At 35.0% G+C, this 26,332-nt stretch overlaps 1 protein-coding gene across 1 annotated transcript in view; it reads left to right on the top strand.

The window, feature by feature from the left end:
• The window catches only part of snsl (snustorr snarlik), a 65,689-nt gene that overhangs the window by 19,523 nt on the left and 19,834 nt on the right, over window positions 1-26,332 (top strand). The window contains exon 2 of the mRNA XM_081728139.1: window positions 19,063-19,149. Within this exon, the coding sequence (XP_081584265.1) occupies window positions 19,063-19,149 (87 nt within the window). The remainder of the gene's footprint in view (window positions 1-19,062; window positions 19,150-26,332) is intronic.

The following is a 26,332-nucleotide window of genomic DNA, read 5'->3' on the forward strand; positions in this document are numbered from 1 at the left end:
CAATAATACAATAGCCCTACAGAACATTTAAATCGATGGGAAGGGGAGTCCCAGACCCTGTGTCTATGTATGTATTTTTTACTACTACTATTACTACTATCTTTCCCTGCAGCCCCCTTAATGAATTTATTAGTAGCACACTTTGAGCTTTGGTTTCAAATTTGCGAAAAGTACAGTTCACATTTTTTACTCCCGTGCTATTAATTTTAACGTTTGATACAAATTTTGACTCAATTTTTCTAACGTGTTTCCTGTAAACAGAACAGCTTCATTTGCTAAGAATAAAAATAGTAAAGGTCAGTAATATTCCTTTCCTTTGTCTTGAAAGATACAATAGCAATTAAGTTTCAGGACAATATAACTCTTTGCAGTTGTTTATTCTAATGACTGTATAATCACAGAGAAAAATCTTTTCCTCAAGACATGTAATAAAACAAGCAGTACAGTCATCATGCGATTAAGTGGATTATAGTATAAAATCACACAGATACGACTTCTTTTTTTACCCACCTCCTCCTCCCCCGTTGCTTGTGCAAGTTATATTGAACAGCTTCATAACTTTTAGATAACTCTCCTTGAGAATGTTGTTTATAATTAATTACGAAAAATATATTAACATTCCACTTACAAGTATCCGCTAATTAAAATCAAGAAGAGTGCTTCACCTTCAGATTTCGTGAGAACAAACGTGCCCATATGGTGAGAGTTATAACAACTGAAACTAGGGCATACTGCAAAATACTAGTTTTCAAAAAGTCATGTTTGAAATGTTTGCAGCTCATTGAAAAATCAATACATCCTTTTTTTATAAAAAGGGGAACAAATCTAAAATCTCAATTTTGAAATAAAGACCTTTAAAAATCTTTACCCATTTTGTTAGTGATTTGAATGATAGGATAGGAAAATGGTGTTCGCCATTATTTATATTTTAACTACTCGTATTCAAATACATTCTATTGTCAGCACAGTTCACTAACAAAAATGAGCAAAATCCTTTAAAAGTCTGAATCTTAAAATTGCCGATTTAGACTTGTTCCCTTTCTCGGAACACCACAGAGAAATGATCTTCCACACTCACAATTTGTTTCAAAAGACTTGCAGAGGATAGTTTTAACTTCACGTACCTTTTGTCCAGTGTAAAAATTTAAATGGTCACGCTTAAGGGCTCTATTACATTAAGCCACTGATTGCGCCACCGGTGGTGCAACTGGTGGCTTAACCACACTCTCGCGTATCGTCTACCAGTGGCGCAACCAAAACAAGACGAATATTCAAGAGAAAATATCTTCAGTAAGTGAAAGCATGCTTCTTCTTGTCCTCTTGGTGAAAAAGAGGAGGCGAAGAAAGTGTACATACACCCAATATTGATGTTAAGGGAAGATAAAGGACTATACTACACGCTTCGAGTGTCTAATCTTTTGTTCTTGGAAATAAATTTGTAACTTCACTGCATTTCCGTCACCACCTTCATTGTCAGTTGTCATTTTCTCGTGAATCAAGAGAAACAACCAACACTACACAGAGTGACAATATATTGTGGTCTGATGAGTCACAGAGCGAGAGCCGATGATCAAACAGCTCTTGAACCTGTTACTGGTGGCGCCACCAGAAGCCTAGTGTAATACGCTACGTTAAGAATAATGGCCCAAGTGTGTCCCGCGCCACCAATGGTTTCGCGGATAGTTGCTGAGCTCGTCCACCAGCCATCCACCGATTTCTTGGTAGCGTCACCAGTATGCTCTCTATGCTTCAATGCCTCCTCACGTCCTCCGACCAATGGTTGCGCCACCGGCCTAATGTAATAGGGCTCTAACATTTAAATTATTATTAGGTAACAATACACAACATTCGTTCCCTGAATGAGATTGAAACCTGCGACAATAAGTTTTTGTGATTCTCAACCGGAAGTGTTATGGAGTAAGGTTATGAGAAAGAGTTGAAGAAACGTTGTAAAATTGATCAGGTCTATGTCAGACATCTTTTATTTCCAAGGGTGAATCCTATGACAAACGTTTCAGTCTGTGCACACATTAATCCTAGAAGTAAACAGTTACGCTACTAGATGTCGCTATTTGCACTATCGTTTGGCTGCCTGACGCTGATAAACATCACTTCCTGCGCTATCGGGCGTTAAACTGTGAATTTAATTTGCCGATTTGAAAACTACTGTAGTACAATTTAATTGCAATTTAAAAACTATTGTTTCAATTTAATTATATCATAAATGGAGTTACACTGAGTTATAATTACTTGTAAGTAAGACCATATAAACTTTTTGAGTTCTCCTTTAAAATGCATGTTTGTTTTTCTTCTGTATCTCTGACCATATTAAAACTATACACTTTTAAAAACCGTAGTCCCATTCCAGACACCCTGTATGTTAACAGTACACGACTTGGTGACTTGTGATTAATAAAGACAATGAAACAACGACAGCGTATTTTTGACATGAGCAACAAAATATCTAGTCTGTCAGCTTAGGGCTCTGAGCTTTGACATGCTTAAGATGCGAACTAAGACCTAATACTAAAAATGTGTAACAGAAAGCCTTGATAAACGAGAACGAAACAACGAACATAACGAGAAGCGTTTTAGGAAATTTAGTCTCTTATCTTCGTGGGCGATATCTCATGACGTACTGTAATGGTGTAACAGCATCTTGTTTCAAGCTGCGAGATAATCTGTTGTTCAGTTTTGTTCTGCCTTTCCTCTAGCTTTCGCTTCTAATGTTAATTACTCCGCTAGTCGGGGCTCTGCTCTCCCGAACGTAATTTACTGTCTTCATGCTTACGAGCTGGAAAGGGACATATTTCAGATACTTTCGAAATGAAACACCTAAAACCTTAAGGTGAACACAAAACAGTATTACATTCTTGCAGGCCCGTAGCCAGCCCAAAAATGTAGAGGGGGCCTAGCTGAAGTTAGGGGGGTCGATCCAACCATATTATAGTTTATCACCATATTATAGTTCATTTGCAAGCCTACCGTGAAAATTTTAGAGGGGCCAGCAAAAATTTAGGGGAACCCGGCCCCCCTAGAACCTCCCTGGATACGGGCCTGCATTCTTGTAAATTTCGTCTTTAAAAAAATACTTGTTGTTTAAAGATAATAAGAGAAGTTGTTGGATTTTTTCTTGACTTTAGGATGTAGCAATGAAAAAGCGAAAAAAAAAAGGAGATCGGAGGCAGATTAAAGTGAAAATAGTCCAAAAAGGGGAAAAGTGGTAGAAAATTATCTTTATTCCCATTGGGAGACAACATTTGGTACAGTGTGTAGGCCTAATTTATGAGAATGCTTTGAGAAAGGTACGCACCTAAAAATCCTGACCCTAATCATGAGCCTCCAAGGGGAATCAATTACGAATATTCCTAATAAAGGTAAGAACGCTACCAATCAGTCGGAAGGAAGCTTTGTAATTTTCTTGTGCGCAGAATCTATAAAAAATGTGTATTTTGTAACAATTTTCTTTGGAGTAGAAAGAAGGGAAAGTCATGATTATCCATCTCCTAGAAAATGTACGGTATATAAAAATGGGAATGAGGAGAAGGCTGCAAAAAGATTAGAATTTCGTGTTTCGGTGTGTTAGAAAATGTACGGTATATGAAAATAGGAATGAGAAGAAGGCTGCAAAAAGATTAAAATTTCGTGTTTCGGTGTGTTAGAAAATGTACGGTATACGAAAATGGGAATGAGAAGAAAGCTGCAAAAAGATTAAAATTTCATGTTTCGATATGCTAGAAAATGTACGATATATGAAAATGAAAATGAGAAGAAGGCTGCAAAAAGATTAAAATATCGTGTTTCGGTGTGTTAAAAAATGTACGGTATATGAAAATGGGAATGAGGAGAAGGCCACAAAAAGATTAAAATTTCGTGTTTCGATGTGCTAGAAAATGTACGGTATATGAAAATGGGAATGAGGAGAAGGCTGCAAAAAGATTAAAATTTCGTGTTCCGATGTGCTAGAAAATGTATGGTATATGAAAATGGGAATGAGAAGAAGGCTGAAAAAGATTAACAATTCGTGTTTAGATATGCTAGAAAATGTACGGTATATGAAAATGGGAATGAGGAGAAGGCTGCAAAAATATTAAAATTTCATGTTTAGACGTGCTAGAAAATGTACGGTATATGAAAATGGGAATGAAGAAAACAGTACAAAAGAATAAAATTTCGTGTTTCGAAGTATGTGGAAAACTTACTAGATTATGAAGGGTAATTCAACCTCGTTAGAGATACTGGTTATTATTGTTTCTGGAAATGAGAATAGCGAGGAAAATAAATAACGTGAAATTCATGTTTCAAGTTATTTCGGACTTCGGATAAAATTGGTCGTAATAATACTAACTGATCTATCATGGTTATATGGTTAACGCGTGCGCCCCTGGGTTGGATTCTCGGTGGGGCTTGTGTGATTCAGATTCCATATTAAACTGAAGATCCACGTTTCACTTAGCCTTGGTGCTGAAAGGGATGCTAAAATCGAAATCAACCAACCAAGCGGTAACTGCTCTTGAAGGATGTCACAATTAAAAATTAAACTTTTATCGCTTGAATCTAAGAAAAACTTATTTAATGTTTTCGTATTTGTAAATGAAATGGAATTTTTGAGTTTTACGTCCCACGATTATGCCGGTTAGGCTAAAGGAGATGGTGATGATGAGTAATGAATGAAATAGTGGAATGAATAAAGTGGGAGAAAACGGGAGAACCCCGAGGAAACCCTCGAATACGGTGTTTGTCCACCACAAAGTTTACTTGGCGGGGACCAAGATCGAACCCGGAACGCTCTACCACTGAGCCACCGCGGCCCCAAGTTTTCGTATTTCTATTCAAGGTATAGTATACTAGGTATTTTTTTTTCTTTCCTTAGTTTCAAGTAATAAAAATATATTTTTTTGGATCAAAAGATCCAATATCTTGTACGCCTTGTATCTGAAGAACTGCATATAGTGTAGCCAAATTCAAACTATCACTTAACTCACTATGATGTGCTTATTCCATATAATAATAATAATAATAATAATAATAATAATAATAATAATAATAATAATAATAATAATAATAATAATAATAATAATAATAATAATAATACGAAAACTAGATTTAGGAGCCGTTCAAAAATTTTGTTCCCCTGATCCAAAAACTAATTATTGCCCAAGATCTCAACCTTTTGATCCATTTTTTTTTTTTTTTTGATCATTCCTAAAATTCTTGTTTCCCATATGATTTTTCTCAAGAGGAGCCACTATTTAAATTATTTGTAAACGCAAAAGAATCACGCAAAATTCTTTAAGAAACAATATATCACTTAAATATCACCGACATGTGAACTGTAGTGTCATTAAAAATCAAGATAACTACAACCGTAAACATGTACTCCACTCAGTTACGCGATAAACGGAACCTATTTATTTCTATTCAGCCTTTGAAAAAGATTCTGCAGTTCTTCTTCGTGTGTAAATACTACTATATATGTTTAGATGCAGGCATTTAACATGTATTACCAGTGAACCTTCAAGATTCACTTTTGTTTTAGCGGAAATCAAAATGTGATTCGTTTTTATCTCTGGAGAAAGTAGAGCATAGTGAAAAGACATGCAAAGAAATGTACAACTCGTAAGACTTCCACTCAAAGTGCAAGAAGAATATGACTATAAGAGAACATGCAAGTAAGAGTGAAAGTCAGCAGCTACAAAAAGTTTTAGGAAGTTAAAAGGAAGAATTTGTAACCCCTGCAGTAACGGTTGAATTCAGTTCAAAGGAAGGAGAATTTTTATTTATTAAACAATATAATAATAATAATAATAATAATAATAATAATAATAATAATAATAATAATAATAATAATAATAATAATAATAATAATAATGTTTTTTGAAATATGTAATTGTTAGTTGGTGCGATTGTAATATCCTATTATTGCGTATCTCTTTTGAAGACAAAGAAAAAAGAAAACAACAACGTGGAAGTTTTATACAGTTGGTGAATGTTTTATACCGTTCTTTGAGCAGCATAGGACGTGCAACATAAAGACGGCATGTATGTTGACCATAGATGGATGCTTGTGGACAAGTTTGCCGTCCACTTCGCGTGAGTGAAATTGTGTATGCCTAACTCATCTCCGATTGCATTAACACTTTACGCAAAATCTGTTCAATTTTGAACTTTGAACGCTCGTAATTCGAACACACTTCCGATCGAGGATTTTTCTGTTTGCGCAATTGTTTCACATATGTAAAAAGAGTCGACTGAGCATAGTATCGATATGAGGTCAGAGTAACACCTCGCGATCTTCCCTAGTAAGATAAATTATGTCTAAGGTAATTATTTAATATACTAACATTCATAAACATATAGTTATTTCTATAGGTTCTGCTTAAAGCTTGTAATTTATATCTAAGATATTAAATTATAACAACAGTAATTCCCTCTTAACCAGCGTTTTATTCAAGAAATTGAGTATCTTTTAGAAATGTTTATTTAAATCGAGTATTTGAGAGATATACCTATCAAACTGGGTATTCTCATCTCGAAATTCTCTAAGATATCCTCTATATTTTTGTTTGTCTACAGTTGTCTAAAATTTCTCTAAATATAGGATCTTGGAAGATAAGAGTTAGCATTCAGGGCGCCCTCTATCCTCCTTCATTTTCTAAAGGATTTCAACTCAATAAATTAAAATCCTGATCTACTAATCCTATTCAGTGTCTCCCTTATATTGGAAGAAGCACTTTTAAAGGAAATCTATCTAAGCATTAATCAGCATATGTGAGGTCAGGTAAAAGGTTTCGCTTTATAGCCCTATAGCAAAGATCTTATGAATCCAATAGGTGACGTAACCATAAACCAATTCTTCCTTATATACAGTAGCGGTTTCTGACGTAGGGCTACCGGGCTACAGCACGCTTCCTATATTTGTGTATTTGTGTTAGATTAATTTTAGTTCAAACAATTTTCATCTATTCATTTGTTTAAACTGTTCGTTAATTAACAAAATACAGAACTTTCCCATGACGATCTTTTTTTTCGAGCGTGGAGCGCGATTACCAGCGCCTTCAGCAGTGTGGAAGTTGTACTAACGAACCGAGCGGGCTGTACTGAATGGAGCCCGCCTGAACTATACAAGCCTACTCAACAAATATATCTCTAGCATGGGGAGCAAAGATCTCAATATGCCTTGTCCACTTTCCTTTTTTTACACCCAGAATAGTTTCCACCGTGCTGAGTTAGGTTGAGCCCGAAGACATTCTGCGCAAGCGCCAAGTATTCCTCTTTCTAGCTTTCTTCTTCTGCTTACTGCCGGCACTCGCCGCTCGGTTCTCTCTTTCCTCCTCTTTTTTATTTTCTTTAATCCTAAAGGTCCGGGAGCCCAGAATTGTCGGGAGTGTATGAATTGAACATTTTTGACACAGATTCAGATCGTGGCAAAATTTTAGCACATACATTTAATGGGGCATCGGTAATAAAGGATCAATTAATTGCGTACAATCTAAAATTAAAGAACACTTTCCTTTGGCACACTACGTCCATTGTTAACCAATTAAATCTGATAATGCACAGAACTGCATCTCAAAATCAATCGACAAGCGTTTTCTTTCCTGTAGTATTTCAGGATTTTCCACATTTTTCCTCCTGCTCCCCACAGCGTGTATCTGTTTTGGAAAAAAAATGGCTGTACGACGTATTCCGAGTGGGTCAGCTACTCGATGGAATTTCAAGTCACGAACCGTCAATTCCGTCTATGAAAATTTAAATGTTTCGAAAGAGCGCTTTTCAGAACTAGAGAAATCCAACACAGGGAATTCATGTTTTGGTTAGAATTCTTTCACAAAATAATGCCGCATGTGAATATTTTCTATAATCAAATTCAGTGCAGGCCTACCATTAAAGTACAAACAGCACTTAAATATTTCATTGAAGCCATTGAAAAAATTCGGAATGACACAGACAATATTAGGACAAGTGATATGTTTCTTCCAACAGTTGGTGAAAACAAATGTGGGCAGATTATATCTTGCAGAGTACCCAATGCCAAAGAAAATGTGATCGCATTTCTGCGGATGCGCGAAATCAATTTGAGAAAACAAGCCATTTGGATGCCGCCAAACTTCTGGATTCTGCAAATTTTAGTGATTTTTCCGGAACATTTTCTGGACACTGCGGTTGAAAGCTACCCAATGTTAGGTAAGCAGTGACTTCGCACTGAGCTTTTGATTCTGTCAGCTTATCTTTAAAAACAACTTACAGGACAATTTTAGCGAAATTACAACCCTTTTGCATTAGTGACCATACCAATTTTCACAGCAGAGCGTGAGAGATGCTTTCGTCTCTAAAGAGAAAGAATTAAGACATTCGTGAGGAATTTCCGTAGGTCAGGAAGGTTAACTGCCCTTGCCATGCTCTCGATAGAAAAAAAAAATGATCAACAACATGCTAGATTTCAACTCCAGGGTGATAGAAAAGTTTGCCAGCATTAAGAATCGAAGGATGGATATCAACTTCCGACTTCAGTGAGTAAATACACGTATATATATATATAGGCTATATTGTAGCACGCTTTGTTAATGACAGTACGAGCCGCCACTGCTTATATAGGAGATAGATTTTTAAAAAAGACAAACTATCTGTAGTGTCCTAAATAAGACTACTTCAGGGGAATTGGTTCGAGATCTAAACAATCTACTTGGTTTCTCCTAATGGAGCCAGAAAAAGTTCTCTCTTTTATACATTCTCGTCCTAAGTTGAACACGACTTAGGATATTTAATTGGATATCTCTAATATACGTAAAAGTAAGGAGTCCAAATACCTTAGTGCAATATCCACGTAAACATATCCACGTAAAAAAGACTATTGAACGTAAACATCCATTATCTGTGCTTAAAGGAAAGGAAACCTATTTCTATCTAAGTTATTTGCACTCACTAGATGCAAAATACAGAATGGTGAATTCTCCTATTCTCTTCAACTACAAGACCTGACAAAGTCTTCGAGCGTAAAGCTAAAACTACTCTTCCTCGACTGAAAAATCACTCGAGTTTATATAAGGGTTAGCGAAAAGAAAAAGAATACATACATATATTCACATATACCTATATATATAAATCTATGGGGAGAAAAAATCCTCCAGTAAAGAAAGCCTTGGCACACCGTTCTCAAAAGCAGTGTTTCTAACTATGAGACCAGCTATTTAAGAGGCTTAAGTAAGAGACTTGTTGATTTTGGGTTTAACGTCCCTTTTAGCATCGAGGCTATATGAGACGGGACCTACTGATTAATGTGGAGTCCGAACCACGTGATCTCCCGGTAAGAATCTTAAGTAAGAGAATCAACTATAAGTATATAAACAAAAGATAAAGTTAACACACATGACAAAGTAAGAATATAGTTCTTAACATCTAGACAATTTAAATATATAAAATCTTAAAATAATTAAATCAGATCTGGCCTTTTCTTCCCAAATATATACAATAGCATATTTAAGTACTTGATTAATATAAGTATTTAATTAATTAATTATTCATAATTTATTATATATATCACAAAAACATTATTAAATACTTGCATGTGACTCGAAGTGTCATTTGCACTACTTACTAATTTTTGTTTATTATTTTTACAACCACGTATACCATATGAACATGTATGATCTGTCAGGAAAGTAAATGTACACCTATTTTTCGAGTCTGGCATTCCTGCACTCCATCCGTGGAGAGTATGAGAATTAAATCAATCAAATGTTTACTGAGGGGCAAAAAGAAAAGCTTAATCTGAATAAGACATTGCAGAGGGGCACAAGCTGTGAATACGAATAGTGCATTGTGTAAATAAAGGACGACAACGAAAGAGAAAGCCAGAAACAGCTGTTAAACTTACAAAAAAAGAGTAAAAATTGTCGAAGTGGGAACATAAAACACAAATACAACAAATACGCCGACAACTAAATGATCACCATGCCATGATCTTGGTGTAGTGGTTAAGGTGCTGGCTTACAAATGCAAAGGACGCAAGTTCGAATCTTAAGCGAGGACCTTTTTAAAAATTTTTGTTAATAATACATACAACTCATGAGAGATGGTAAAAGAGGTCGTATTTAGTTTTTCGTAGCAATTATTATTGGTAATGTTTAGTACTGATAATACATTTGTCTTTGCGTGTTGCTTTTGTTCTTGTCTTCATTTCAAAAGAGAAGAATATCCGAACAAATGCCAACAAAATTCCTCATATTTTGAATGTAAACGCCATTTGCAATTAGTAAAGAATAAAAATTGAACGTTCCGAAGTAGCTGCAAAAAGTAAAAGGAAAAACATGGAAGTCGACCATACTCATGGTTACTAAAAATACAATTTCTACATGCCTTACACCTCCCGACCACGTTTCTACGTTAGCAAGTAAGAGGCTTGTGTTCAGGTTAGGCTCGTCAATACGTTTTGCAAAGGGGCCCGGTTTAGCTCTGACGCACCACAGGTGCGAGAAGGGAGAAAAACACTTTTTCTCTCTCCCTCTGTGTGTCTATTTATCTATCTATTTGTATATATATAACGCTATTTGTGAATGCCATAACCACCCTAATTTTCAGCGGATTGAGACGAATCTTGGCACAAACATTAATTGTTGAAATATCTTGATGAGTTCGTTAACCAGAATAATCAGATGAAAATGTTCAAAATGGTGGCCCTTCAAACTCTTAAAAAGTTCCAAGGGAACCAAATTTCGCCCATAAATAGGTATTCAGAAAGTTTGAATACGCCCTTTCGCTACGGTCAGGGTTTTTTTTTTTTTTTGTTTTTTTTTTTTGCAGGAGGGGGTTATTTTCCTATCGGAACAAGATGATTGTTAGTGATGATATGAAATTACACATTGAAAGTGAAGTAACTTGTGTAACGTGTTATTTGAAAGAATAATATAATAAATGTGCATTCCTCTAACACAGAGAACTGTAAATCATGTATTTCGAGTTCGGGAGCCTGAATGGCGAGGAGTGTTATTTGATTTGCTTTTTAGTAACACATTGCATTGCAAATAAAGGTAGGCAACATTAGTGGTAAGTAAAATAATAATAATAATAATAATAATAATAATAATAATAATAATAATAATAATAATAATAATAATAATAATAATAATAATAATAATAGGTGTTGTTTGTAGCAAGGCAATATCTTCCTCAGTTCTTCTTCAAACGTAATGATTGTAACGCCATATCTCCCTTACAAACAAAATATTAGCAATTTATATCGAGAGAACGGGAAACTGTAGAGCGATGGGACCAACGTTGGACAGTATGCACTCATAGTACTCAGAAAAGTAAACGATTTCAATGCAAAATGAACGAAGAGTCATTGTCATGGGTACTCATGGGGCAACGACAGAGCCCTCTTTAGGCAAAATGTCGATAGCTTATATCGAGAAAACAGGAGGTGATACTGGGATGGGACCAACGTTGGACACCGTGGACCCATAGGGCGCATCGAAAAAATTAGGGAGGCGGGCGCCAGCCAGCCTTACTTATTTCCACATAATAATATAAAATTATATTGTCGAAATACACACACGAGTTAGCTACTAATATTTCATATTATTATTATTATTATTAATATTATTATTATTATTATTATTATTATTATTATTATTATTATTATCTACAGCGTCTTTTCATTATGTGAGCATGTTTGACATGAAACCAAAGAGAAAATCCATCCTGTAGCGAAAAGAAACAATACATTCTCTCAAATGGATAAAATATCAAGCCGAGATTGATTCGAACTCGCATGGACGGCGCGAAAAGCCAGTGCTTTGTCCACTATTTTTTTAACTGACTCACCGAACGCGTTTCAGTAACTTACTTATTGCTAATTTTACTTGCTTCACTCGTTTAACTTGCTTTTTCTAATAACTTATAACGACAGGGACACGAACACAGTAACATCGAGAACAGTTAAAAATGATAGATGCTCTGCCGCCGAGAATCGAACCCGAGACTCCATACACCCAAGGCTCACGTGCTAGCCTCTAGACCAGCGGCGATGGCAACGCTCACTTCCTGTGTCGTTAGGGATTACGACCACTGTATTGCCAGCTATCACTTCTGTGGGTTGTATACTATGATCACATGTTTCTTCCTTGCTGCAAGAGTAAAACCTACATTATATGTAATACGTGAGGTATTTAGACCTACATGCTCTTCGTATAATGTAATAAAAGGGTCATGGTGTCGGATTTTAATACATGACGTATTGCAGTATACAACATGCTTTGCATTACTTGTTTGTTTGTAGACAGCTACTAGCTTAGTGTTCTGAAAGGTTGTGTATAAACTAGGGATAGCCCGTTCCGGAATTATTAGTTTTCGGACTCCCGAAAGTAAAGCCGGACAAATTCCGGAATTCGGAAAATTCTAATTTTGTAATAATTTCGGAATTCGGAAAAATCCGGAATTTAGAAATTTCTGATTTCGTTAACATTCCGGAATTCGGAAAATCCGGATTTTTTCGAAAGTCGGAGTTTTTCTCAATTCCGGAATTTTCTAAATTCCGGATTCTTTCCGAGTTCCGAAATTCTTCTGAATTCCGGAGTATAACTGAATTCCATAATTTTGCGAAATCCGGAAAGTGAAAGTTCCGCTTCCGAAAAATGAATTTATTTTGGTTAATATGAATCGTGGCGGAAATAAGTCTTTGACCAGGTAATGGCGACTGCTTTGAAAGAAATGGGGAGTATGAGAATTCAATCTGTCATATTTGTAGTTTCGTGTGGAGAAAGAACGAACTTGTGAACCAGTGGTTTAAGAAAAACTCAAGTTATTAATATAAACTTTGCTGACTTCATAAAAGAAATACGAAAGACATTTTGAATCGAAAAATATAACATACAAGTTTGCAAGCGGAGACAAAGAAACCTAACGTAACCAGACTAAAGACGGATCGTTTACCGCGTAGCGATCGCGGTTCAGTGGTCAAGGTGCTTCTGCGAATGCACGTTGCAATTTTTTTTCTTACTTTAGAATTTTTGATGGCGATTGATCAGCGATAACATACGTTTTATTATATTCAGATATTTGAATACTCGGATGTTTCAATACTTGAACTATCAAATCTTCAGGAATAATAATAGTAATAATAATAATTATTATTATTATCTCGTAGAAGATTAAAAGCTAGAAGCTAAATTATCGCTCAGGTCATACCATTACAAGGAGAAACGTGACATTTGGAAAGAATATTTCAGTTTGGTTTAATGTTGCTCACGAGAAGAGGAGTTTCTCATCTCGTTTCTAAAACAAATAAAATAACATGAGAATTAACATTTTACATTCGAGACGGGTCAGGGCTAAATCAAAATTTTCGTCTCTCTTTGGAGATGAGAATCGAGACGAGACGAAAAGTATTGTAAACATTTCCCGTCTTGTCTCGATTCTCGAAATAGTGTATGTCCATTCTTTAAGTAACAATTGCTCTGTAGACTGAATCTCATAGGCTATTTCGTTACATTATATTTCAGAGCTCATTGAATTATGCTCTGTGTAGGTATTTTTGTAGCAAAGCTTTTATATTTACCTCTGCATATTCTAAAAATTAGTTTATTATATGCCTTACTGTCGCGTGATATTCAGTTATATTTATTACAGTTATTTTCCTCAAAACATACTTTCTACATGAAACTTCAATAAAAGGTTCTAGTTTAAAATGTTGGTAGTTGCAGAGGTGTGTCTTGAAGGTACGGAACCCTTTCCCCGAAATCTCTACTTTTAAGTAAGTTTGCCAAATTTCAGGGCAAGTTTAAAACTATTATTATTATTATTATTATTATTATTATTATTATTATTATTATTATTATTATTATTATTATTATTATTATTATTATTATTATTATTATTATATCAACTCCATGTATAATCTTTAAAAGATATACGGTTTGTATCTGAATAGTAAAAGCTAATTGACTGTCGATCTCGGTCGTCTGGAAGTCTTCAGGAGGCAAGGACATCGGTCATGTTCTGGGTTTGAGTTCCGAAGGGGCAAGTATTCGGGCTGGAGCAAAAAATTGTTAAAAGTTATAGGCTTCATCCAAACATATTCAAAACAGCTGGGACCGTGTTTGGGCTTCTCAACGGCTCGAGCGGCTCGGCTTACAGCTCATTCAATATCGAACCGAATCGAGAAGTGAGCCGAGCCAACAGCTCACCACACCGAGCCGATTTGAGCCATCGGCTTAGTTGAGCTGAGTCGAAACGTGCTGATGAACTAGTTTCAACTTAGCTGGCTCGAACCGGTTCACATGAGCCGAGTAGGTGACCCATCCCAACCGAGAAAGCTCGAGCTATCGGCTCAATTGAGCTGAGTCGATGGCTTGTTCCAACTAAGCCGGCTCGGGTCATCGCTCATCCCAACCGAGCCGACTCGAGCTGTTCGCTCAGTTGATACGAGCCGAGCCGGTTGATATCACTACCCGAGTTGGTCTTCTGCTTGGGCTCAAGAATTCGACCGTGCAGATCTCAGCCTTGATTTTAAGAACTACAGTATATACTTATATTGGTGATTACGACATTTGAGGCTGTCTCGCAATAATAATAATAATAATAATAATAATAATAATAATAATAATAATAATAATAATAATAATAATAATAATAATAATAATAATAATAATGATAAACTCTTGTCTTCTCGTTATCTAAACGAGACGAGATACACTAAAATTGCCCCACGAGATGCACTAAAATTACGAGATGAGACGCACCTCTGTCGTGAGCAACACTAAAAGTATTCCACATTACTGCTTAAATTTCTCATGGCTTTTGCTTTCCAGTCTGATCAGGCCAATATTTCAAAACGAGTTAAAACGAGCTGAACGAGCGAGAGAGCCATTATCAAACTCAACTCAACTCGAAACTAGACCTCGAAAACAGCGACTTGGCTCGGAACTCAATTCAAGAAAATTACCTTTGACTCGACTCAAATTGTACTCGAGTTGAATTGAATTTTGGCTCGACTTGTGCTCATCCCTATTCGTGTTTGTATTTTATGTTTCCACTTCAACAATGTCTACTCTTTTTTTTCTCCTTTTACCTGCTGTTTCTGGATTTCTCTTTCGGTGTCGTCCTTTATTTACACCGTGCACTATTCTTATTCCCAGCTTGTGACCCACTTCAATGTCTTTTTCAGTTTAGGCTTTTCTTCTTACATTGACTTCACATGTGATTGATTTAATTCTCACTTTCCGCGCACGACCGATGAAAATGTTTTATTATTATTATTATTATTATTATTATTATTATTATTATTATTATTATTATTATTATTATTATTATTATTATTATTATACTATTGAACTTGCACGGCGAAATTACTGTATAATACGATATCATTTCTGTAATTTTACTCCATTGTATGTTATTTAGTTTATTAATGGGCACTAAATTGTCTCCAGATCAACGAATAAATTAACTACGGCATGCACTTTGGTGGAAATATCATTGCAATAAGATTATTGGTTCGTTCCAAACATGTTCATGTAATGATATTTCTGCATGCCGTAGTTAATTTATTCGTTAATTTATAATAATAATAAAACATTTTCATCGGTCGTGCGCGGAAAGTGAGAATTAAATCAATCACATGTCAAGTCAATGTAAGGAGAAAAGCCTAAACTGAATAAGACATTGAAGCGGGTCACAAGCTGGGAATAAGAATAGTGCATGGTGTTAATAAAGGACGACACCGACAGAGAAATCCAGAAACAATAGGTAAACGAAGAAAAAAAGAGTAGAAATTGTTGAAGTGGAAACAAAATGCAAATACGAATAGGGATGAGCAGGAATCGAGCCAAAATTCGACTCGACTCGAGTTCAATCCGAGTCGAGTCAAAGGTATTTTTCTTGTAGTACTTAAAATTATACTGTAGTTCTTAAAATTAAGGCTGAGACCTGCACGGTCGAATTCTTGAGCCCAAGCAGAAGACCAACTCGGGTAGTGATATCAACCGGCTCGGCTCGTATCAACTGAGCGAAGTTGTTGTATTACTATACATCTGCTTCCGCCCCTGTCAAATCTGGTCGATCTCGTTGACGCGACATATTTGCTTTTTTATACCCCTTTCTTCGTTTACTGAACAAAACAGTAACTATTCTGAAATATACTACTGCGCATGCCTCGTAGATAAATATTTCTGATGCCAATAGTTTCCGTTTTGTCCAAGGAATGTTCTTTTTCTTATTCCCAGCATGACCCTTTTATTACATTATATGAAGAGCATGTAGGTCTAAATACCTCATGTATTACATATAATGTAGGTTTTACTCTTGCAGCAGAGAAGAAACATGTGATCATAGTATACAACCCACAGAAGTGATAGCTGGCAAGACAGTGGTCGTAATCCCTAACGACACAGGCAGAGAGTGGTGCCCTTCCCGCTGGTCTAGTCGCTAGCACGTGCGCCTTTGGTGTATGGAGTTCCGGGTTCGATTCCCGGCGGGAGAGCATATATGATTTTTAACTGTTCTCGATGTTTCTGTGTTCGTGTCTCTGTCGTTATAAGTTATTAGAAAAAGCAAGTTAAACAAGTAAAATTAGCAATAAGTAAGTTACTGAAACACGTTCAGTGAGTCAGTTAAAAAAAAAAGTGGACAAAGCACTGGCTTTTCGCGCCGTCCATGCGAGTTCGAATTAATCCCGGCTTGATTTTTTATCCATTTGAAAGAAAATATTGCTTCTTTACGCTACAGGTAGTCCACTCTTTTCGTATTTTTCGCTGTCGTTCACAGTTAAAGTAACTGACTATTATTCTTTCTATGAATGATGGATCTTCTCTTTGGCTTCATGTCAAACACGCACACGTAATGAAAAGACGCTGTCGATGATAATAATAATAATAATAATAATAATAATATGAAATATTAGTAGCTAACTCATGTGTGTATTTCGACAACATAATTTTATATTATTATGTGGAAATAAGTAAGGCTCGCTGGCGCCCCCCCCCCTATTTTTTTCGATGCGCTTTATGGGTCCACGGTGTCCAAAGTTGGTCCCATACCAGTATCACCTCTCGATATAAGTTATTGACACTTTGCCTAAAGAGGGATCTGCCGTGGCCCCATGACTACCCATGACAATGACTCTTCGTTCCTTTTGCATTGAAATCGCTTACTTTTCTGAGTACTATGAGTGCATACTGTCCAACGTTGCTCCCATCGCTCTAGTTTCTCGTTCTCTCGATATAAATTGCTAATATTTTGTTTGTAAGGGAGATATGGCGTTACAATCATTACGTTTGAAGAAGAATTGATTAAGATATTACCTTGCCACAAACAACACCTATTATTATTATTACTATTATTATTATTATTATTATTATTATTATTATTATTATTATTATTATTATTATTATTATTATTATTATTATTATTATTATTTTACTTACCACTAATGTTGCCTACCTTTATTTGCAATGCAATGTGTTACTAAAAAGCAAATCAAATAACACTCCTCGCCATTCAGGCTCCCGAACTCGAAATACATGGTTTACAGTTCTCTGTGTTAGAGGAATGCACATTTATTATATTATTCTTTCAAATAACACGTTACACAAGTTACTTCACTTTCAATGTGTAATTTCATATCATCACTAACAATCATCTTGTTCCGATAGGAAAATAACCCCCTCCTGCAAAAAAAAAAAAAAAAAAAAAAAAAAACCTGACCGTAGCGAAAGGGCGTGAACCTTCTTTAGGCGATTAATCGGGTCCAATATTTCAATAAGTTTCTGCACACAAATATTTCAGTAAAAGAGGAAAATTTATTCAAACTTTCTGAATACCTATTTATAGGCGAAATTTGGTTCCCTTGGAACTTTTTAAGAGTTTGAAGGGCCACCATTTTGAACATTTTCATCTGATTATTCTGGTTAACGAACTCATCAAGATATTTCAACAATTAATGTTTGTGCCAAGTTTCGTCTCAATCCGCTGAAAATTAGGGTGGTTATGGCATTCACAAATAGCGTTATATATATACAAATAGATAGATAAATAGACACACAGAGGGAGAGAGAAAAAGTGTTTATCTCCCTTCTCGCACCTGTGGTGCGTCAGAGCTAAACCGGGCCCCTTTGCAAAACGTATTGACGAGCCTAACCTAAACACAAGCCTCTTACTTGCTAACGTAGAAACGTGGTCGGGAGGTGTAAGGCATGTAGAAATTGTATTTTTAGTAACCATGAGTATGGTCGACTTCCATGTTTTTCCTTTTACTTTTTGCAGTTACTTCGGAACGTTCAATTTTTATTCTTTACTAATTGCAAATGGCGTTTACATTCAAAATATGAGGAATTTTGTTGGCATTTGTTCGGATATTCTTCTCTTTCGAAATGAAGACAAGAACAAAAGCAATACACAAAGACAAAAAGTATTATCAGTACTAAACATTACCAATAATAATTGCTACGAAAAACTAAATACGACCTCTTTTACCATCTCTCATGAGTTGTATGTATTATTAACAAAAATTTTTAAAAAGGTCCTCGCTTAAGATTCGAACTTGCGTCCTTTGCATTTGTAAGCCAGCACCTTAACCACTACACCAAGATCATGGCATGGTGATCGTTTAGTTGTCGGCGTATTTGTTGTATTTGTGTTTTATGTTCCCACTTCGACAATTTTTACTCTTTTTTTGTAAGTTTAACAGCTGTTTCTGGCTTTCTCTTTCGGTGTCGTCCTTTATTTACACAATGCACTATTCGTATTCACAGCTTGTGCCCCTCTGCAATGTCTTATTCAGATTAAGCTTTTCTTTTTGCCCCTCAGTAAACATTTGATTGATTTAATTCTCATACTCTCCACGGATGGAGAGCAGGAATGCCAGACTCGAAAAATAGGTGTACATTTACTTTCCTGACAGATCATACAGTATATATCAAGCTGTGTTAGGGTATGTTTCTCCGTACGTGACAAGGTTCGAAAATTACAGTAGAAAAATTTAAATTTTGTCACAATATTCCTAATGTAACCTACTTACAGAATTAATATTTGTACTGATTCTTTCTTATTTCTTCTTTTATACAGGTATGGTGTCAAGAGCTCTTATAATTCCAGAAGAAATTCCGTCCATTCTCAGTGTTGTATACGCTAATATTCCACCAATCAAAAAAGGTTAGCCTATGTATATAAATATTACTAGTAGAACACCACTACTAATAAATAAAAAGAAAAAAAATAAATCAGAATTACTATATTCCTCCAAATACACATAATTCAAGAATTTGTATCAGTAAACACTTCAAGAACAAATATTTATGTTATTTTTTCAATCATTTATGTTATGACATCATTAGAAATATATCCAGATTTTGAGTATACTTTGTTTGTAAGTACTTGTACAAGTTTAGTTTCGATAAAGAATTATATTTCATTCATATAATTAGGAGAAAAGATAAACTGTAAATTGTTTTATGCCTTGAATTAGTGCATTAAATGTATTTCAACATTTTAACCTTCTTAATATAAGGTAGTCTAAAAGGTGTTGAGCCTTTGGAGGTCAAAATTGAAAAGACATTAATTGTGATTTGAAAGTCACACTATTACACCACATATGCATCGTTTTGTTCGATGATCTTCTTCCACCATCCCATTTTCCACCAACACCATAATCCCATGGCTAAAAACTTTCGTGGTTTCTGTTTTTTTTTTTTTTTTTTTTTAACATAGATTTCACAAGCTTTGTTTGAAACTAACTTAATATCATTCAGGGATTTCTCCAAAGACCAAAACAGATGATAATCTGATGGTACTAGGTCCGGGTTATGTGGTGGATGAATTAAAACATCCCAGCCAGTTTTCTCAATTTCTGGCGAGTCGTTAAAAACGTATAGAATTGAGGAGAAAGGCAGCCTGGGACCATTACGTTAGATGCCGCCATCCCGGGATTTGCTTGGTGTGAATGAGAAAAACCCAGGAAAACCTCACTAAGTATGGCTTGCCTGAACAGAGAATAGACGGTCGTTAGCGACTATGCTACGCAGGACCACTTTTTATCACTTGTGATTAAATGCTTCGGATATGGCTCGAGTTAGTAATGTTTCAGTAGAGATTCGCAGATAGAAATTCAGTGGAGTAAATGTTTAGAGTCAGATTATGTGGCATCCAGACGATGAAGTTCATTTTTGTAGCCAGCTTTCTTCAAATGGTTTAACACTGTTTGGTGATGGATGTTTAGTTCAATGACGTCATGACTGCTTGCGTGCTGGTCATGCTAGACTTTTGACAAAATATAATCCAATTTTGAACATTGAAATTTAACGAATGAAAGCTACAGAATTATCTTTTGGCTGTTGTTTTTGATAACATATATCTTGCCATATACAGCACAATTGTTTTCACGAGCTTGTGCAGCATTTAGGCTTTTATCGAAATTGTAAAACATACAGCAGTTTGCGGTAAATTCACTCGCCTTTACGGGACAATACCTTCCATTTGATTATAAGAATCCCAACACTTTTAGCACATCTACTAGCTTCAACTGTCAGCTGTCAAATGAAGTTAATCATGATATTTGCAACTTATATACCCAGAGATTTAGAACACCAACGCCATCTCTCATGCAAAGTTCAGAAATCTTTTTAAAATACCTGATACCCCTATGTAAACAATGTTTTTTCAACATTCATCGGAGGCTTAGGGTCTACAAAAGTCTATTATAGGGTCTATAAAAAGCTCTTTACATGCTTAGCTTCAAGAACATAATTACTGAAGCTATGAAAAAAATACTTGTATTCAAGTAAATGAAAAACTATACGATCAAAAATGTTTACTATGTTCCCCACTATTTTTTCTTATTTTTTAATAAATAATAAATAATAATAAATTCTACAATATTATTAGCGTTTAACGGTAAGAAATATCCAGAAGATGTCAAAAATATTCAAGAAATAAGCTGAACAAAATATGGGCAAGTGTAAATTCTCTGTGTATTTTTTTTAATAAAATAAAGATTTATTTGTAAAAGTTAAAAACTCATATTGTACAATAACCACGACATCTATTAATATGAAAGTGATAGTAAAGTAAGGGTGTACCCACGGGGGGAAGTTCACCTGGTCTGGAGACCCTTCCCTCCAAAAAAAAAAAAAAAAAAAAAACTTCCTAACTCAACATATATTTGTACACTTTCTCAATAAAATTATACTTGTTTAACTGGAAAACGATTAATCTAGCATGAAAATTTGATCTTACACTTCATTTGTACTCTTTCTCTTATAAAAATATTATAATTCTATCATTTTTTTCTGAAAATATATGTGGAAGTATTTTACAATTACTTGTCGTCTTTTCGGGTGCAAAATAATGTCCCTTTAATACTACATATACGTAGTGGCTTGTAGTAGGCCTATTGGAGCCCCCCAAAAGCTTGAAACCCTCACAAAATTTCTGAGTGCAAGCCCGTAGTGAAGTATACCTTCATCAAGCTTTTCATTATGACAATATGCAGTGTGGCTAAAGAGTCCATGATTATGATTATCATAATTCTTAAACTTTAAATTTTGGTTAATTATAATATTTTCCAAATATGAGACATTATCAGTCGATAAATGAAATGGAATTGAACAAAATGACACACTTGAAAGTAAAGTCTCATGTTTAGTTTCCGAAAATACTTTATTTTCGTATGGCGTTAAAAAATATATCATTCGTTGCCAATAACTGAGACTTTTTATTCTTCTGAAACATACTATTTAGTTATTTATTGAATTTTTATTATGTGAAAAAAGTAACAAATTGTATCTATTTTCTGTCTTCTAATGTTGGCTATGACACACATACTCTTAATAATAATAATAATAATAATAATAATAATAATAATAATAAATTTTAATTATCATTAAGCTATGCATAGCAATAGACGACGTTATAATACATAGAATTAGTGGTGTGTATATATTATATATAATGAAAACAACTGCCGAAATAAGATATAGGACACAATTAACAACATTAATATCACATGTACGAATTATTATTAACATATAGGGTGCCCCAAAAGTAGGTATACTATACCGTACTGATCAGCTCATTGTATTTTATATAATTTCTTAATTTCTTATTGTTATCCATCAGGTAAACTTAGTTTCTTTATTATTTGTTCTTAATGTGTTTTTACTTATATAGTAAGCTTGAAAGAGCTGAAGTAAATAAACCCATAAACTAGGATGTTATACTTGATCAATGCAGGGGTGTATACCTACTTTTGGGCCACCCTGTAGTTTAAGGGTCATTCATTACATTACATCTTTATTGAACAGTCAGGATACTCCTGTAAAGACTAGAATGGCGTTGCAATTAAATATTTGGACAACTTACTCTTAAATATATTTAAATGTTCATTTGTTAGTCTTTCAGGCAATTTCTTATACAATTTTATTCCAAGTATCTCGTAGCTATTTGTTTTAGACTTTCGTTGATATGTAACATTTATATGTTCATTATTCCTGCTATTATCCAAGTATATGATGGAGCTCTTGTCTAATTTGTAAACTATGAAGATTACTTTTTATAAAGAGAAGTACTATATAAATGTATAAGTTGATAATAAAAATCATAATCTTAATCTTAAAATTAAGATTAATAAACAAGGATCTGCAATGAGCTAATCTATGTTAATTTGAAATTATGCCGATGACCATTTTTCTGTAGCATAGGACTTCACTTACAAGACAACTGTTGCTCAAAATAATGCACCATATAAAATTATACTCTGACAAAAAGCAAAATAAGCTGATTTAATATAGTTGTCAGGAACGTGGTTTTTCAGTTGTCTCAATAAATATGTTACCTTTGCGGTCTTGACAACCTATCATAGATATAATTAATGTGCAGTTTCCATGATAGCTTATTGTCAATAGAAACAAGTTGAGTTATTTTCAACAGACACTTCTCTTAAACTAAAAATCATATGTTGAGTTTTAATCACATTAAGTAAAAACCCATTAATCCAGGCCCGTATCCACAGAGGGGCAAGGGGGGCCGGGCCCCCCTAAACCTTGGCTGGCCCCCATAAAATTTCACGGTAGGCTTACAAGTGAACTATAATATGGTGATGAAGTATAATATGATTGGATCGGGCCCCCCTAACTTCTACCGGCCCCCCTAAATTTTTGGGCTGGCTACGGGCCTGCATTAACCTTAAACTAAATCGCAGTTTGAGTCAGTGTATTTTCAGCCATAGTTTTAAGTCTACTAAAATCAGTATTGATACTTCAAAAAAGCTGTATCGTTATTGATATACGTAACTATTTGTAATAGTGCGTATTTTCAAAACCTTTCATATGATGCAGAAATTTTAGTGCTCGGCAATTATGACTATACAAACTGTGTCCCTGGATTTCAGCCATATAAGAAACGGCGAGGAAACAATTACTAATTTGTTCAACAGCATTTTGTTGACTTTATTATTATTATCACTATTATTATTATTATTAGTAGTAGTAGTAGTAGTAGTAGTATCTTCTAATTTTTAAAATTCTTTATTACTCTTCAATTGCTATTAAAATTCAAGAAAATAGCGAGAAGCGTACTGAAGACCAATTAAATGCTCGAAATAAATTGTTTACAAAATGTACTGGCAATATAAATTACTAATTTCACGTAAATAGTATACACTTTGACTTACTATGATAGGATATCTTTTATTTAATACGTTCGCTTCCATATCCGACCTTGGTGGGATATGAATGGAAGTGTATAGCCTATCATATCCGTCGACGAGAGCTCATGTGGTTCGGATCCCACGTTAATCAGTAGGTCCTATCTCATATAGTCTCGCTGCTGAAAGGGACGTTAAACCCAAATCAATTCAACCAATCATATCCGTCCAGAGTTTAACCATACTAAATCACCATCTGAAGCTATGTATACAATTTCAGATTTTTGTGATGTATAATGTAGGAGTAGCCCAATCTCCGTTGAGAGAAGTTTTAATTAGCAGTGACTAGCATAAGTATTTAAAAATGGGCGGTCTGAGCATTTAAATAGTGTGTATAAATTGCTGGTCATGAATGTGTTAATGTTTATGCAATAATTAAAATACGAAATATAGGACTCGTCTAGCATATTTTACAACTAAACAATGTGACAGCCATAATTTTATTAGGGCCAAATATTACAAAATTTGGTACAGCTTCAGAAATATCATTAGTTGAATTTAACGTTATTCTATATTTCAATACAAATAACGAAAAATAACGTCTTAACTGTTCGCTTTGAAAATAAACTTAATATCATCATCTTACAAATAGTCAACATCTGTCAATAGTCTTAATATCTCAAAAAAAAAGGAGTTTGCCAGAAAAGGAGAAACTAAAAAATTTCCCCTTATATTGAACATTGAGTACTGTGACTCATTATTTTACTTCCATTTCATTTAAAAATAATAATAATAATAAAGTGCTATTTAACATAATATAAACATGACTAAAATAAGATAACTAAGAAATAATTCGATATACAAGGTATGTCCAAAAAGTATCAGGACTACTTGCAGATATGTATACAATGGGTTAAAATTCTTTAAAATAATATTTTTTCGTCAATACACCGCTTCCACCTCTTCTGTTACGCTTGATATGCTCTCTCAAAGTCTGCACTCGGATTCTTCTTCAGGCAATGTGTCGAAGCTACTTGCAACCTTTCTACCGTTTCATAGTGGTGTCCGTTCATGTTCCGATTCATCAGATGAAAGAGAAAGACGTCAAACAGGATCAGGCCTGGAATGTAGAGAGGCTACGGCAGTGTTACCACATTGCGTTTTTCCAGAAACTCATTACCAGTTATCACTACTTACCAATTCAAAAAAATCAGGCTCAAGTTCAACACTTTCCAACAGTTCGTGACAAATCAACACAAGAGTTTCTTTCTGTTGTCCGTACAAAATCTTCGGTGTCAATTTGAAGACACTTTCTTCATTTACAAATCGTCTGACACCTTGATTCCTGACGACATGACAATGCAAGTTCTCACTCCGGACACAATTCAAACTCTGCAAAGGCTTTCAGGAAACTGAGCTGGGTCGCATCGTATACCTGAATTCTATAGACAACACGTTCCATCCTTTCCCTTTGTCTTAAAAAAAAAAGTCTCGATACTTGTTGGACAGACCTTGTATTCCCTATGACTAATCTAATCTTGGTATATATTTATTATTTAGTAATTGCAGAAATTTTCAGTCGGAAGTTTCATTTTCGTCAGTGGCTTTTTTAAGCATCTACAACAAATTCATCATATCACGTGGTATCCATCGAAGTGGTATATAAGTATCAAAACAAAAACGTTTCCACTAGTAATAAAAATATATACAAATACTTCGATGTTATCAGTAACAAAAGTTGCACTTGAACTTTCACAAGAGGCCGCGGTGGCTCCGTGGTAGAGCGTTCACCTCTGGTGCATGGGGTTCCGGGTTCAAACCCTGCTCCCACAAAGTGAACTTTGTGGTGGGTAGTGTGCGTGGGTTTCCTCGGGGTTCTCCCACTTTCTTCATTCCACCATTTCATTCATTGCTCATCACCACCGTCTCCTTTAGCCTGGCTGTATGTGATGCGTATGTGATGCGCAGATGAAATATTTAAATGAACTAGTGGAATGATAATGTTGAAGGCAACATCACACAGAAGTAAACAAATGAAATTAATGGAATGGACCCTGCCTCACTCACAAGTTTAAGGCAAAAGAATTTAAATTCAGTCGGTAGAGCTTAATTATTAAAAACAAAAATTTAGAAAAGTTACTTTAGTCATGAGACTCTTAGTTTCAGGGTCCACGCAGTTTTAACGCAAGACCTGAGTTAGAAAATTACTCACAAAACACCTGAAATATGCCCAGCAGATTCATGGGATTCTCTGAATCATGGCATCTGGCCTGAAAAGAAACATATTTATATAACAGAAAATTTGTAACACATATCTTCCAGCTGAGCTAGAGTGAATGAAAGGAGACTCTCCAGATATGCTGCAAGGATCCTTTTTAATGGGAATCCTGAATTCCGAAACTTGTAAGTTACACTGCATAAATCACACGTAATCGTGAATAAAAATTTAAAAAAATATTTTAGATTTTAAATTTCACCACTGATATATAATTTTGAGCTCAGATCTGGCTACTATAGCTTGAGTTCACCGTTCGTGCACGCAAAACTTATAATTTCACTTTCATCTTCAGAAACGTTGTATCCTGTTATTTTCTTGGATTCTTCCACCTCTTCTGGTCCCGAAGATTCCTGTGCAGGCGCTGGGACGCTGCCGTTGCTCAGATCACTCTCTCACACCTCCTGGAGCTCTGGATTACA

This window comes from Thermobia domestica, chromosome 10 (genome assembly GCF_964235325.1).
Source record: "Thermobia domestica chromosome 10, izTheDome1.hap1.1, whole genome shotgun sequence".
NCBI classification, from domain to species: domain Eukaryota; kingdom Metazoa; phylum Arthropoda; class Insecta; order Zygentoma; family Lepismatidae; genus Thermobia; species Thermobia domestica.